Source organism: Medicago truncatula, chromosome 7 (genome assembly GCF_003473485.1).
Source record: "Medicago truncatula cultivar Jemalong A17 chromosome 7, MtrunA17r5.0-ANR, whole genome shotgun sequence".
Taxonomy (NCBI): domain Eukaryota; kingdom Viridiplantae; phylum Streptophyta; class Magnoliopsida; order Fabales; family Fabaceae; genus Medicago; species Medicago truncatula.
Window position 1 is genome coordinate 35230250 of NC_053048.1, and position 15316 is coordinate 35245565.

At 34.2% G+C, this 15316-nt stretch overlaps 2 protein-coding genes across 2 annotated transcripts; one reads left to right on the plus strand and one right to left on the minus strand.

Annotated features, from left to right (window-relative positions):
• Window positions 1–981: 981 nt before the first annotated feature.
• LOC11428726 (phospholipase D gamma 1) lies at window positions 982–7797 on the plus strand. The gene is made up of 10 exons (XM_003623763.4): window positions 982–3281; window positions 3772–3888; window positions 4271–4465; window positions 4942–5187; window positions 5294–5362; window positions 5472–5619; window positions 6023–6171; window positions 6481–6660; window positions 6795–6992; window positions 7175–7797. The coding sequence occupies exons 1-10, from the start codon at window positions 1533–1535 to the stop codon at window positions 7466–7468; spliced, it is 3345 nt and encodes a 1114-aa protein (XP_003623811.1). The 5' UTR covers window positions 982–1532; the 3' UTR covers window positions 7469–7797.
• A 3294-nt stretch (window positions 7798–11091) lies between these two features.
• Window positions 11092–14670, minus strand: LOC11428727 (ataxin-10). The gene is made up of 2 exons (XM_003623765.4): window positions 13938–14670; window positions 11092–12354 (listed from the first exon to the last, which is right to left on the minus strand). Exons 1-2 carry the CDS (start codon window positions 14539–14541, stop codon window positions 11483–11485), a joined length of 1476 nt encoding a protein of 491 aa, XP_003623813.1. The 5' UTR covers window positions 14542–14670; the 3' UTR covers window positions 11092–11482.
• Window positions 14671–15316: the final 646 nt, after the last annotated feature.

A 15316-nucleotide genomic window follows, 5' to 3' on the forward strand; every position in this document is an offset into this window, starting at 1 on the left:
TGACACATTGCTAGGGGTCAATATCTTTTCCATTTATAAATTTCTCTATTTGTTCCATTTAGAGAGATAGAGACACATAAAAAGTAAAAAAATAATTAATGATGGTGGGATTCGCTTAGTGATAGGACTCACCACTTGTTTTTTTTGTCTATCTCTCTCCAAATTGCAACAAATAAAAAAATTTATAAATGGAGAGGATCTTGACCCCATTGCTAGTTATTGGATTCTTTCTATGATGTCATATTCCCATTTTCAATCATGATGTTTTAGCTTAAAGTAAATAAGACTTTTGGACTAAAAAAACATTTATAAAAGAATTTATATTTATTTTTTTAAGACACTAACCAGATTTGAAGTAGAAATTAACTTTAAATAAAACTTAGTACATTGAACAAAAAAATAAAAAAATAAACTTAGTACATCACAAAGTCAAAAGTATGACGGCTAAAATATGGTTTTGGTTCCTGTAAATATGTCTCGTTTGGGTTTTAGTCCCTGTAATTTTTTTTGTTGTTTTCGGTTCCTGCAAAATATTTTGTTTTTGAAAATAGTCTCTCGAGGGACTATTTTCAAAAGTAAAATATTTTACAGGGATCTTTTTAAAAATCAAAAGATTGTGCATTGACTATTTTTCTAATAAATGGATTCAGTCATTATGTGTCACGTGTGCAAATCATCACAAAAGTGGAGCCAGTGATCAAAACCAAAACGAGACATATTTGCAGAGACCAAAACCATATTTTAACCAAATATGACAATGCTAATTTGACAAAAAAAAATTATAAAAAAACCTGTCAATAATTTAAAATATATATAATCAAAAAATATTTAATGTAATAAAAAAATTATCATTTTGTTATGATCCAGTCTCTTCATAAAAATAAACTAGTATTAAAGCAACAATCTTGAATAACACCTTTCAAATAAAAAACAAAAAAAACATAAAAACATATTTAATGTAACGTGTAATTCGAGGTAGTCCACGTGGGACCTCGTACACGTTGTCAACTGCTGACAGAAACAACGCTGCTTCTTCTTCCTTCCTTCCTTCCTTCCTTCTTCCTCTGTTTCAACGAATCTTGTTCTTCCTTCATCTCAATTTCGTAAAATTCTCACTTTTCAGCTAGATTCCTTCATTTTATTCAACACCCACTATTTTCATATTCATTTTCAATCTTCAAAATACATTGTACAATTTCTATCTCATCAAACTCAACACACAATTTCTTCTTGTACATTTTCTTTTCTATCAATTCAAATCCAATTACATCATTCTTGTTGTATTATTCCAATTTGATCATTTCTTCTATGACCCTTTTAATTGAATATCATATTTTCTGCCTTGTTTTGTAGTATATATTTGATCATCATGGATTGAGATTAGTGTTTAATTCAAATCCAATTACCATTGTTCTTGCTTGTATTGTTCCAATTTGATGATGATCTTTTCAATGACCATTTGGTCTTAAGAATCAAAATTTCAGTTTTTTATTAGTACATTTCATCATCAAGGATTGAGAATATAGTGTTTAATGGATAATAACTATGGTTATCCATATAGGTATCCAAACCCTTATATGTACCCCCCTAACCCTAACCCTAACCCTCACCCTCACCCTCACCCTCATCCACCATATCCACCTCAAGATCCATATGCACATTCCCATACTCATCATGCTCCTCCTTATCCATATCCTTACATTTCTTCACATTCCTTCAACTATTCCTCCTATCCTAGATCACCACCACTACCATCATCATCATCATCCAATTATACTGCCCCATTTGATTATGCATACCCTCCACCTGCCCCTCTTCATCAATTAGTACCCTCAGCCCCACCCTCTTATCCTTACCATGTTCCTCCAGGGAGTCATCATAGTCCTCCTCAACATTCCCTTTCACACTCACACCATGCTAGCTTATTACAACATGGATCATCCTCTCATTATTATAATTATTATCAGCAAAATACTCCTCATGAAGACCGTCCTGATCTTCATTCGCGTCATAATAGCTTCTCTGGTCCTTACTGGCCAGATACATCAAGTTCAACAGCAGTTGGTGGAGTATCACAAACTAGTGGTGGCGATAATTCCAAGCCGTCTGCTTATCCACGTTTGGATGATCTAATGAACAATGTTAAGTTGTCTGATAACCATCCAACTCCTCCTGCATCGCCTCCAGCTCCTGCAGCTTCAGGTCAACCTTTTACGCATTCGATTTCGGTATCAAAGTTGCAACAGAAGAAGGAGGATTTTTATGGACATTCTAATAACTCCTTCTCCGGTTGGGGATCCTCGTACCCGAGTCGGGTGAACTCAGGTAGACTTTCGGATTATTCTGGCTCGTTTAACGGATCAATGCATAGTCAGAGCATGCAGATTGTTCCGGTGCAGAATAAAGGGTCCTTGAGAGTTTTGCTCCTTCATGGAAACTTAGATATATGGGTTCATGAAGCCAAAAATCTTCCGAATATGGACATGTTCCACAAAACATTGGGGGATATGTTTGGTAAATTACCTGGTAGTGTAAGTAATAAAATTGAAGGAACAATGAATAAGAAGATTACCAGTGATCCTTATGTTTCGATTTCAGTGGCAAATGCAGTAATTGGGAGGACTTTTGTGATTAGCAATTCTGAAAATCCTATTTGGAGTCAACACTTCTATGTTCCTGTTGCACATAACGCTGCTGAAGTGCACTTTTTGGTTAAAGACAGTGATGTTGTGGGTTCACAGCTCATTGGTACTGTGGCGATTCCAGTGGAACAAATATACTCAGGGGCAATAGTTCAGGGAACTTACCCTATACTGAATAATAATGGGAAGCCTTATAAGCAAGGTGCTATACTGAGCCTGTCCATTCAGTACATCCCAATGGAGCAATTGAGCTTTTATCATCAAGGAGTTGGAGCAGGGCCTGAATATATTGGTGTTCCTGCCACTTATTTTCCTTTGAGGAAAGGGGGAAATGTTACTCTATATCAAGATGCTCATGTTCCAGATGGTAGCCTCCCTAATGTGTTGCTTGATAGTGGGATGTTTTATGTGAATGGAAAGTGTTGGCATGACATATTTGATGCCATAAGTCAAGCTCGCCGCTTGATATATATTACAGGATGGTCGGTGTGGCACAAAGTTAGGTTGATAAGGGATGCCGGTTACAGTTCCGATTATACCTTAGGTGATCTTCTGAAGACAAAGTCACAAGAAGGAGTAAGAGTGCTTCTCCTTATTTGGGATGATCCTACATCAAGAAGTATTTTGGGTTATAAAACAGTAAGTCATGCAATTTTTTTGTTATATATACTTTCATTTCTGTGCTTGGAATGGCTGGTAGGATTTGGATGCGAATTTCATGCAGTGTGCTCATCTTTGCTTCATGTTGTCGTCACCAGTACATTATTTATCTCTTTTTGAACTTTGTCGATCTTATCAACGGCCGTCCTTACTAAATCTGAGCTGACGATCTTGAAAACCTGTTCATGTTTAGACTTGAGACATTTTATAACTTTGGATTGTAATATTCGTAAATATAACAATGCACTTGTTCTTGCCCTTATCTAATTGGTAATGGAACAAAATAAGTGAACAAGCAATTCCATTCTTGTATCAACTAATGTTTCTGTGTGACAACTAATGTTTACTTTATTTTGTGTAAAATCTATGTGATTGATTGCTTCTTTTAGTTTCTTTTTTAACATAAGTATACTATTTATGATTTTCTCTTTTTGTTCTAATTTATGAAAATCTTTGGCTATTCATTAAGGATGGTGTCATGGCAACTCATGATGAGGAAACTAGGCGGTTTTTCAAGCACTCATCAGTCCATGTGCTGCTTTGTCCTCGTAGTGCTGGAAAACGACATAGCTGGGTCAAGCAAAGGGTTAGATTTGACGGCTTTTTTACTAATTCAAATATATATTATTAATCATGCTCAATTGTCAACAAATTTTGATGAAATGCTGGTTTTTATTATTCAATTATTCTTTAAAACCTTGCATTATTGGGATTTAAACTTGTAAATTATCATTTATATTTGGCAGTTGCATATGCTCATCATGTATAAATGTATGTTCATGCATTCATGTATGTGTACACTATGTCATATACTACTTAAGAGTATACATTTAGTTATAAACTCTGACTTCTAAGTTTACATTAACATAAATATGTGTTCATGCATTTATGTACATGTACACTATGTCTAATATTTCTACAGTTTTGGTTTCAGAATCCAACATTGAATTTCTTTGTCTTCTTGTCAGGAAGTTGGAACCATATATACACATCATCAGAAAACTGTAATTGTGGATGCTGATGCTGGAAATAACAGAAGAAAAATTGTAGCATTTGTCGGTGGACTTGATTTATGTGATGGCCGATATGATACTCCCCAGCATCCTCTCTTTAAGACATTACAAACAATACATAAAGATGATTACCACAACCCAACTTTCACGGTAATCTCTTATTTCAGACTCCACTTTGTAGCACGATCAAGACTAATTACAGTTATCCATTGATTATCTGGTAAACCAAGTATTGATGGAATAACTTGTGAAAAAATAGCAAACAAAAAAAATGATTCTAAGTTTTAGAAGCTCTAGAGGAAGTCAAAGCATAAGGAATAATATGCTTATTGCATTCTTATGTGGGGAAGATTAAAGAGATTTTTTGAGCATATGTTGTTGTGGGAGTTAGTCTTACGTGCATTGAATTAAAAAAACTACTACTGCTATGAGATTTTAACCCTATTATAAAAAATATATTTATATTCACCTATCCGAAATTGTACATCTAAATGCAATTTAAATCATGGTTAAATCCTCCCTCCCTCAAAAAAATAAATAAATCAGGGTTAAATCTGTATCGCGGAACCAGTAAGCAGAAAAAGAAGACCAATTATTCTGTTGATGCAATTTATTTTTCATAACAGGGTAACACTGGTGGTTGTCCAAGGGAGCCGTGGCATGATTTGCATACTAAAATTGATGGTCCGGCAGCTTATGATGTCTTAACTAACTTTGAGGAGCGCTGGTTAAAAGCTTCAAAACCACAGGGGATAAAGAAGTTGAAAATTTCATATGATGATGCTTTACTCAGACTCGAAAGAATTCCAGATGTTATTGGCATTAATGACACTCCTAGTGGTGAGAATGATCCTGAATCATGGCATGTTCAGGTAATTACCTATTTCATACTCAATAGGTATTTTGATTTTGTAGAAGTATTATTTCCTCTTTTTTCTCGAAAATGAAATTATTGATTATGTTTACTTTGGAATGTAGATATTTCGCTCAATTGATTCAGGTTCTGTTAAGGGATTTCCAAAAGATCCAAGAGAGGCGACTGGCAAGGTAAACAAAAGCTTTTTGTTTTAATTTTTCTTATTCGTGTTTGATTTCAATTCATCAAACATCAACCAACTTGTGTATGAGAAGGTAATTTGTTATTGGATATTTGCAGAACCTTGTCTGTGGGAAGAATGTGCTGATTGACATGAGCATACATACAGCATACGTGAAGGCTATTCGTGCTGCACAGCATTACATTTATATAGAGAATCAATATTTCATCGGCTCTTCTTACAATTGGAGTCAACATAAAGACCTTGGTATGATACTCCTCTTTTTGCATACAAAAACTGTTTTTTTTTTGTTTTGAATCAGCAAATTTTATTAAAAACCAAATCTTTGCTCAAGACGAACAGAGACCGGTGATTTAGAGAATACAAATAAAAGGCGCCGTATATAGGCGGAACACCCGAAAATAACTCCTACACACAACAACTAGCCAAACCCTACCTTCAACACCCCTGAGGACAACACCCACCAAAATAAACATCACCACCTAAAACAGACTCTTTCACGAAACGACCACTGAAAAACTGCTTATATTTCACTATTTACATCTGGTACTATACTAATATTTTTAAAATTATATGAGCTTTGGTATGGATACATAACCCAAAGCCTGTATCCAATTTGTTAAATTTATGTTAGATTCTTTTTTGGCAGGCGCTAATAATTTAATTCCAATGGAAATTGCTCTAAAGATTGCGGAAAAGATTAAAGCAAATGAGAGGTTTGCAGTTTATATAGTAATTCCAATGTGGCCAGAAGGTGTTCCAACAGGTGCTGCCACACAAAGGATTCTATTCTGGCAGGTACGGTTCAAATTGAATCCCAATTTGAATATAAAAAACTTGGCAAGGATTTTATTTAATTTTTGAATTGTTTGGCATTTAATTATTATTATGTCATCATACCAAACTACTACTGTGAATTTTGGAAGAAAAATGAAATTGGACTCTTAATTTTTATAAACTATCTTTTTGGCATGTCAAATGATTGGTAGGGCTTAACTGTTAAATTGTTTTGGCTGCATAATGTCAAAGAAAGGTTATGCTACCGCTACTCAGTACTTGGTCAATAATGCATATGTTAATCTGGAATTATTTTTAAATTTTTTGCAGAATAAAACAATGCAAATGATGTATGAGACAATTTCAAAGGCTTTGGTTGAAGCTGGGCTTGAAGCAGCATTCTCTGTGCAAGACTATTTGAACTTTTTCTGTCTTGGTAATCGAGAGGCCATCAATATCTACGAAAATATCAGTGTGTCGGGAAATCCTCCCCCAGCAAATAGTCCACAAGTATGTCACTAACATCCCAGAAAATATTCCTTACGCTCTTTATGAAATCATGATTTGGTTTTTCTCGGCATACAATCATTACTATTGAGTGATACGACTAGTAATTGTTTTGTATGGTGGTGCTTTCTTTCCAGGCAAATAGTCGAAATAGTCGACGTTTCATGATATATGTTCATTCAAAAGGCATGATAGTTGATGATGAATATGTGATAGTGGGCTCCGCAAACATTAACCAACGCTCTATGGAAGGAACAAGGGACAGTGAGATTGCAATGGGAGCATACCAACCTCATCATACCTGGGCAAGAAAACATTCCAATCCACTTGGACAAGTAAGAATATTGTTTTACATTGATGGTAACTAGTATTTGCTTTCTTTGCTAAGCAAACGATTTCTTGTTTTCATTGGCATCTCTTTGAATTTTGTTTTTCTTCATATGTGTTTGAAGTTTGAATAAATCAACATGTATGTATTATAATCTGACAGAATTTCTTTGTGAACTATACTATGCAGATCCATGGATATAGGATGTCACTTTGGGCAGAACATACTGGAACAATTGATGACTGCTTCTTGCAACCTGAGAGCCTTGAATGCGTGCGAAAGGTTAGAGCAATTGGTGAAATGAACTGGAAACAATTTGCAGCAAATGATGTGACAGAGATGAGAGGGCATCTACTAAAATACCCTGTATATGTTGATCGAAAGGGGAAAGTCAGATCACTTCCCGATCAAGAAGAGTTCCCTGATGTCGGAGGAAAAATTGTTGGATCTTTTCTTGCCATGAAGGAGAATCTTACCATTTGAGATACTGATGATTACTTTGAGTCTGTCACATTCTACTAGCCATTAGGATGAGATGTAAATTAAAAAATAGAAAATTTTGAAATGGTTGATAGTTACAGAAACACATAGTGTATAGTCAAACACCTTTACAGGTTATTCTTTTTCCTTTCCTAGGATTAACTCACAAAACTACAGACCAATTCTTGATTATTATACAGGCAAACTGTTCCTATAAAAAGTGTTGTCTTTGTGTATATATATTTAATACTTAATGTGGAATGCTACTTGTTTTGTAATTCATGGTCCTACAAGTATGGCATGATTATATGACAACATAGTTGCCTTGCCAATTTGGAAAGGTTATGTTCTATGTTTTAAAAGATTGTGTCTTTCATTTTAACTATTTTTCTACGATAAATGATATTTGTACTAGTACAACCATTTTTTGGGCAACTTTTTATTCACTCCTCTTTTAGGACAAAAACAAAGAGAGAGAGAAAGAGAGAGAGGGAGAGAGAGAAAGGAAGTTGGCCCAAAAATTGTTCATAAATATTTAGACAAATATTATTTCTCTTTTTCAACTCTATCTGAGTACATTTGTTCTAAATAATCTTACCATTCTCATATAAAATTGACATTCCCATGTGATATGCCCTCATAACTAATATATCGATAAATGGTATTCTACTCAACATTGAATATATCTATACACAAGTATATACTCCCTCCGTCCTAAATTGTATGACGTTTTGGACATTTCACACATATTAAGAAATGTAATTAATATTGTGTGGGAAAGAGATATTATGAGTTGTTTTACAAAATTGTCCTCAATAAATGATACTCCCTCCGGTCCTATTTATAAGAGAATTTTGGATCAATAAAAGTTGATGTATCTAGTTAAAAATTCATTCCAAATACATTCACTTTTGTTGACCTAAATTTCTCTTATAAATAGGACCGGAGGTAGTATGAGAAAGATAAATGAAGGAATTGAAAGAAGAGAGAGCAATAAATAGTTAAGGATATAATAGGAAAAATAACATTAATTTTTCATTGGTATTGTAAAGCGACATATAATTTGAGACAAATATTTTTTCTAAAATGACATACAATTTGGGACGGAGGGAGTACTATATAACTATTTATTGTAATAATTCTCACAATAAACGTTGTATACACAAATATAGCTGCATAGTCAGGGACGGATCTCTTGAGAGACTCATAAACTGCATATTGTGTACGAAAATACTTTTGATATAATTTTATTTTGCGCACAGTCTCTCTGATACCTCCTTCATTCACACATGCAAGCATTTAAATAGACTAGCATTTAAATAGGCTACTTTTGATTCTATAAGGCTAGGATAGCCAATCTGGTGGATAGTATAATTGGAGCTTTAATTTTGTATTGGAGTTGTTGTGGTGACATTTATTGAATGAAATTATGTACGATTTTACCCAAGAGCGCTTAGATGAGATGGAACGGGTCTCTTCTAACTTAATCAAGGTTTTGGGTTCGAATCCAGCCTTGGGCATGCAACAACGTTAAAACTCTTAGGGAGAGCCTGCCGCCCATTTGGGTCCATGCTTGAGGGATTAGTCTCCGCAGTTGCACGCGAAGGATACCCGGTTTATACCAAAAAATTATGTACGACTTTTATGAATTTCAATTATAATATTTTAGTTAATATTTGACGCTCCCCCCAATATTTTGGGCAAGATCCAGCACTGTGCCGAGTCCAACTTAAATTGTCATACTTCAATCATCAAATATATGAATTTTTCTAACTTAGCGCTTTGATTTGTGCAGTAAAGACCATTAAGAATACTTTCACACAATTCAGCTTGTCATACTTCAAAATTACTTTGGTCTCAAGACAGAAGTCATTTTAGCTTGCTCATAGTTAAATACTAGCACCTCATAAGGATTTGGAGGGAAAAGAATTTCCTTGCTATTCATTAACAATTAAATTGTCCAAAAATAAATAACATGCTCTTCTAACATATCAGCATGTTGCTTCTGTTTCCCCAACCCAACCTTTCCCTCTCCCATTTCTACTTCATGTGCATGCAAAATGAGCAATCCCATATAGGCAATCCAAATTAATTAATGTAGGCACCTTGAATTTGAATATAAGTCTAAGACATACTGCAAAAGGTACCTGATAAACAACTGTTCCAACTTTGATTATCAGCAAAGTATTCATGGTGGTGCAATGTGAAAAAATTGGGCTAGATTGCAATCGTGAAGCAAGATTTAATGATCAAAAGATGTGTTGAACTTGAAATTTTAGTAAATTAACCAACAAATATTAATCTGACAACAGAAATGAAGTATATCTGTTTTAGATCATGTTGATGTGTTGTGTCTAATTCCAGATATATGATTATGACAGGAAGCTTATGTGATGAACAATGAAGGAAAAAATAGTCAAAACTCAGTGATGCCAAGGAGAAATATCCAAAGCCATTAGTATTTCATGGTGAGACTAGCATTCTTGCCTACACCCTCAGCAACTTTCTGCATGTTCGTGTGGATTCCAATTGGAATTACTTTTGCCATTTATAGAACCCTTCTTGGTAATTTCCTTCCTTACAAATGGGCCCTTGCATTAGGAGTTTGAAGTGGTACAGATTTGAATATCAAAGGCTGTGTCTCAGAAAAATTAGAACCTAACAAAGGAGTTATCTTTGTATGCACACATAGGACACTTTTGGATCCAGTTTTCCTAAGCACATTCTGACTCCAGTAACATATAGTTTAAGAGTGTGTTTGGATGAGGTAATTGAGAAATTTTAAAGAATTTAGAATTTTAGGCAATTTAAATGATTCAATTAAATTACTTTCATTTCTCAATTCTTTTGTTTGGATGAAGTAATAAAAAAATTCATTGTCATCATTTTTGGACAACTTTTATAAATTTTAATTTTTTTAGGCCAAATTTGAAAATTGAAATTAGGGGGCAAAATGTAAATTTCAAAAAATTGAGGGGTCAAATTATAATTTTTGAAAAATTTGAGGGACCAATTTGCAATTTTTTGGAAATTTTTTGGGGTCAATTTGAAATTTTTGAAAAAATTGAGGACCAAAATGCAAAATATGAAAAATAACAACAATGAAGAAATTTGAAATTCTTAGCTTTTAGGTGTCATTTGAAATTCTCTAAATTTAACTTAAACAAAATACTTCATAAATTTCCATCATTTTGAAAATGCTTCAAATTATTATCCAAACAATGGAATTCACCCCAAAGTATTTGAATTCCCTCAAAACAATACATTCCCTCAAAACATTCCCCCATCCAAACACACTCTAAGAGTTTAAGCAAAGTTTTTGAGTTCATAACACCCAACCTATTAGGACAGTGAGATTAACATGGGACATAAAACAAGATGCTAAGATCGTGAAACAATGCAAAAGTTACTTACAGAAAGTAATTTTAAAAAATAGAAAATGTTCCATGCTCACATCCTTGAAACCATCCTATTTAAATTAGCAACTATCTATGCACAATAGGTACAACTATTGCTTTATGCTGAGCACCTGATTGATTATCAGGCATTAAGATTTTGCATAGCACAAAAGCATTCATCATTAAGAAAAAAAAATGAAAATTTAGAGACAAAAAATACAATAAACAGAAAACCAGAATGAAAGTTAAATTTGCAAGTCACCTAACATCAATTACAACGTGGAAAACATTCAATTGAGGTCACGACTCACAAATCACAATACAATAAGCACCAGCCTGTTTAACAAGTGGAGGCTTAAGTTGAAAACATCACAACTCAGGTCCAAACAATCAAAATCGTTGTTCCATTCCATATGACATAGGAAAAAAAGAACTCAACGAACCATTACAAAGAGCAAAAAAGAAACAAACTCCACAAGAAGTGAGAAACAGTCATTATTGGCCAAGAGGGTGTTTAATTATCTAAAATATGAACTTGAACTCCATGTTGAATTCATAAAATCAAGTTATAGTATTATTTCATGGGGTGTTTACGAGCTTAGGGCACCAAGTTTTCTAATTAATTTCCACTCACGTTTACAAGCTTAGCACGCCGAGTTTTCTGATCAACTTCCACTCGTAGACCAAGTGCAGAAATTTCAGGCACATCAGCAGATCCCTGCAGCTGCAATTCAGAAATTTCCTTTTGATTTTCCTCATTTCCCTCCAACATATTCCTAACACACCATATGCCCCATTCTCTGAGGTAAGGATTATCTTCATCAGTAACACACTGCTGCAATAGCAGTAAAATTCCATTTCTACTCCTGATTTCATCTTGTACATGCTTCCTTCTATACACACAATTGCCAATAAGTGCAACTATGTCTCTCCTAAAGCCCTTGTAAGGACATGGTTTTGAGGAAGAACTAGCACCGTCCGGATTCTCAGAATGTTTCATTCCTTTCCTGATTATTGTTGGAGGTTCAAGGTCCCCAAGCAGAATAAAAACCAACTCAATGAGGCCATATGACAATAACATATCAACAACTTCCGTATCCTCTGAATTACCTCTCACACTATCATGAGCACAGATGTCCCTCAACATAGTAAGGGAGTAGCCAAGAACATCAACATCAGTAATGCCACTGGGAAGACCAGACTTGCCTCTAACTGCATGCTCAAGAACCCCAATAGATTTCTTGAATATTCCATAAACAAACGATGCAACTTCCAGAGAAATAGTAACATCTCCGATTCGCTCGTTCAAAATATCCGATATGATTTGCAGAAGAAACGCTTGTTCAGATGAAAACTGATCATCTTTTGTCTTGGTATCTTCACCGTCAGGAATATCCATAAACCGTAATTTAGAAAAAAGTACACGCAATTGAGAGTCTTCAAGGCATATTCTTGAAAGAAGCAACTTTATCCAATCCTCGCCAAAACTAGCTGGTTTCAGTTGAAGAAGTAAAAGTCAGTTTTACAACTTTTTTTTTTGTTGACAATCAGTCAGTTTTACAACTTAAAAACCATAAGAAACAAATATGACACTCATGTCATGAAACATGGCAGCATAGCAAATTACAGAAGCAACTCATAGTTCATGACAGCATAGCAAAATACAGAAACAGTGAGCAGAAGCAACAACAAGCATTGTCCCATTAGGCGAGTCTACTGCAACAATCACATAATGCCAGTGTTTTGCCAAAATGTGTAAATTTTCAAATGGGATAATTTTTTTGTTTTAACCATCTGGTTCTCAGGAGACAGGGTACCCTGGAAATCCAGAGTTCGGTCGAGAGGTAAGTAAAATCATGCCAATGAATGTTCTAAACAGGGTTCAAACTTGGCTACTCCCGATCGATTCGGCGTTAACTGAAGCTCATCTACCACTTGTAACTTTTTTTACAAATTGGAAAAGAATAAATAAACCAATTGATAAAGAATGCAAATAAATATATAAATAAAATCGTAGCTACAAAATAAGAATGACCCCAGAAGACGTCATAGAGTAAATAAACAAAAAAATACACAAGAAAATACATAACTACAAACTAATCAGAAACATATTGTTCCTTTTCTATATTTTGTTTCTTCTAAGAAAATACTTTGTCTATCCTAATTTTACAGTAAGCCAAAGTATTTTATACCTCAATTTTGGTTTTCATTATTGGGTTATAAAATTTTGAAACTTCTCTTAAATCCATATATTCTTATTATCAAAGGAATTTAAAGCAGCCCAAATGATCATAAACTTTTCCTTACTTTGGTACTCATCTCAATTTTATGTGTCACTTTCAAGGCATACATTGAAGTTGATAGTAAAAAATGGTTACAACAATGATCCAACTCTTACCACCTCAGGATTTTCAAAGAATGCCGAAAGTCGAGAATCAACTGGTTTAACAAAGGAACACAATGGAGATGCTTCTAAATCAGCAAAGCTACACCTAAAGAGATTCCCATTTAACCATGGGAATGAGCCTAGAACACATATATTGGACTCTACAATCAAGGATTTAGTTTAATTTTTTTACCAGATCAAGGATATAGTTAGAATTCAGACTATACATATACAACAACAACCAAGCCTTATCCAACTAAGTGGGGGTCGGCTACACGGATCAAACTATGCCATGATGTTCTATCATAAACCATAGTTCAATCCAACTCATTAATCTCTAAATCTTTCTTAATAGTTTTTCTAGGTCTTCCTATGCCTCTAGTGATCTGATTATCCTTCATCTGATAAACTTTCCCAAACCACCTAAGGCTATTTTCCACCATCTTTTCTACGATACCCAACTCTCTAATATTGCCATTTCTAATTCTATCCCACTAGTCTTACCACACATCCAACGCAACACCCTCATCTCCGCTACACTTATTTATGCTCATGTTGGTTCTACACCTCCCAAAAACTCTGTTCCATACAAGAATTCAAACATAGCTACAACATAAGAATGATCCTAGACAAAAACATAGAGAAAACAAACATAGAAAAGCACAAAAACAAAAAAAAATAAACTAACCAGAAGAAGCAGTTCTAACAATTTCCACCAAAACATTCCAACCACCATCACTACAAACCTCACTAAACCATTGATCATTTCCATCACAACAAGTATAAATCACCATACACAATGGATCATTAACCTCCTTCTTTCCAATTCTCGCAACCGACAAAAAACCAACCGGAAACATCTCATCCCAAACAGCCTTCTGATGTTCCTTCCCAGCCAAACAAACATTTGCCAAAACCTGCAAACCCCATCTAACCAACATATAATCAGAACCAACAACCTCTGACCTCAAAATACTCGAAACAACGATAAAAACACCGTCATTCTCAAGAAACATATTCTGGTTTAGAATTTCACCAGCACATAGGTTTCTGAGAAGCTTGAAACAGAGAGATAGAATATGAAGCGATGGTGGTGAGTGGAGTACGGTGAGAATTGTGGGGAGGATTTTTTTGCAAGCGTAGAGGGAACGATTGGAAGTGGATTTGGAAGATTCAATGAGAGTTTCTAAGGAAGTTTGTAAGGTGGTGGAGTTGGAAAGGTCGAAGAGAGAGTTAAGGGATTGTTGTGATATAGGGTGGTTTGAAAAGGGTGCATCAGTGCCACCACCCATTGTTTTGTTCAAACGAAAGAGAAAGGAGACGGTGGTTGGAAGCGAAACAACGGCAGCGGCCAGGGATTAGCGGAAACAACGCGGTGGAGAAAGTTACACACCCTTACCCTTCCTTATGACTTGGTAAAAAACAGCGGATAATTTACCTCTGTATATTTCTGGTCTACCCTTTGTAAATATATTTTTTATTTCATCTTTGTAATTTAAAGATATTTAATTTTATATTTTCATGAATTTTGACCGTATAAAATGAATGATATGGTAAGGGATAAATTGATATTTTTGCTCAAAATACAATGATAAATCGAAATTTGTTCAAATTATAAAGGACAAAAGTACTATAAATTTTGTAATTTGATGTCTTCAGGTCCAAAACCAAAGGACTTTCAAATTACAAAGATGAAATCTATTATTTTTTAACAGAGATAACTCATAAATGACCTATATTACAGGGGTTAAAACACTATTAAACATTAACCCACTAGTTTATAATGGATTTAACTTATAAACTAGTAGATAAGCTCCGTGGTTAAATTTATATTGTTTGGTAAAATTAGTGATTGAAATAGTTTATAAATATGAAATAACTTAAAAAATATGTATTTAATTAATATTTATTTTCAATGAAGATTATAGGGGTAAAATTGAGATAAAAATGGATAACATATAAGCTTTAAACTATAAACTATAAATTGCTATAAACTCATAAAAATAAACTATAAATTCATAAGAAAGCGATCTTTATTAGACATATCATTTTTAGTCAAATAAGCAT

Bases quoted from the DNA above. Each gene is read 5' to 3' on its own strand.
- LOC11428726 (XM_003623763.4), top strand. From the start codon at position 1,533: ATGGATAATAACTATGGTTATCCATATAGGTATCCAAACCCTTATATG. The intron at 3,282-3,771 runs GTAAGTCATGCA...CTATTCATTAAG, and splicing joins GTATTTTGGGTTATAAAACA to GATGGTGTCATGGCAACTCA. The intron at 3,889-4,270 runs GTTAGATTTGAC...TCTTCTTGTCAG, and splicing joins ATAGCTGGGTCAAGCAAAGG to GAAGTTGGAACCATATATAC.
- LOC11428727 (XM_003623765.4), bottom strand. From the start codon at position 14,541: ATGGGTGGTGGCACTGATGCACCCTTTTCAAACCACCCTATATCACAA. The intron at 12,355-13,937 runs GTTAGTTTATTT...AACTGAAACCAG, and splicing joins TGTTAGAACTGCTTCTTCTG to CTAGTTTTGGCGAGGATTGG.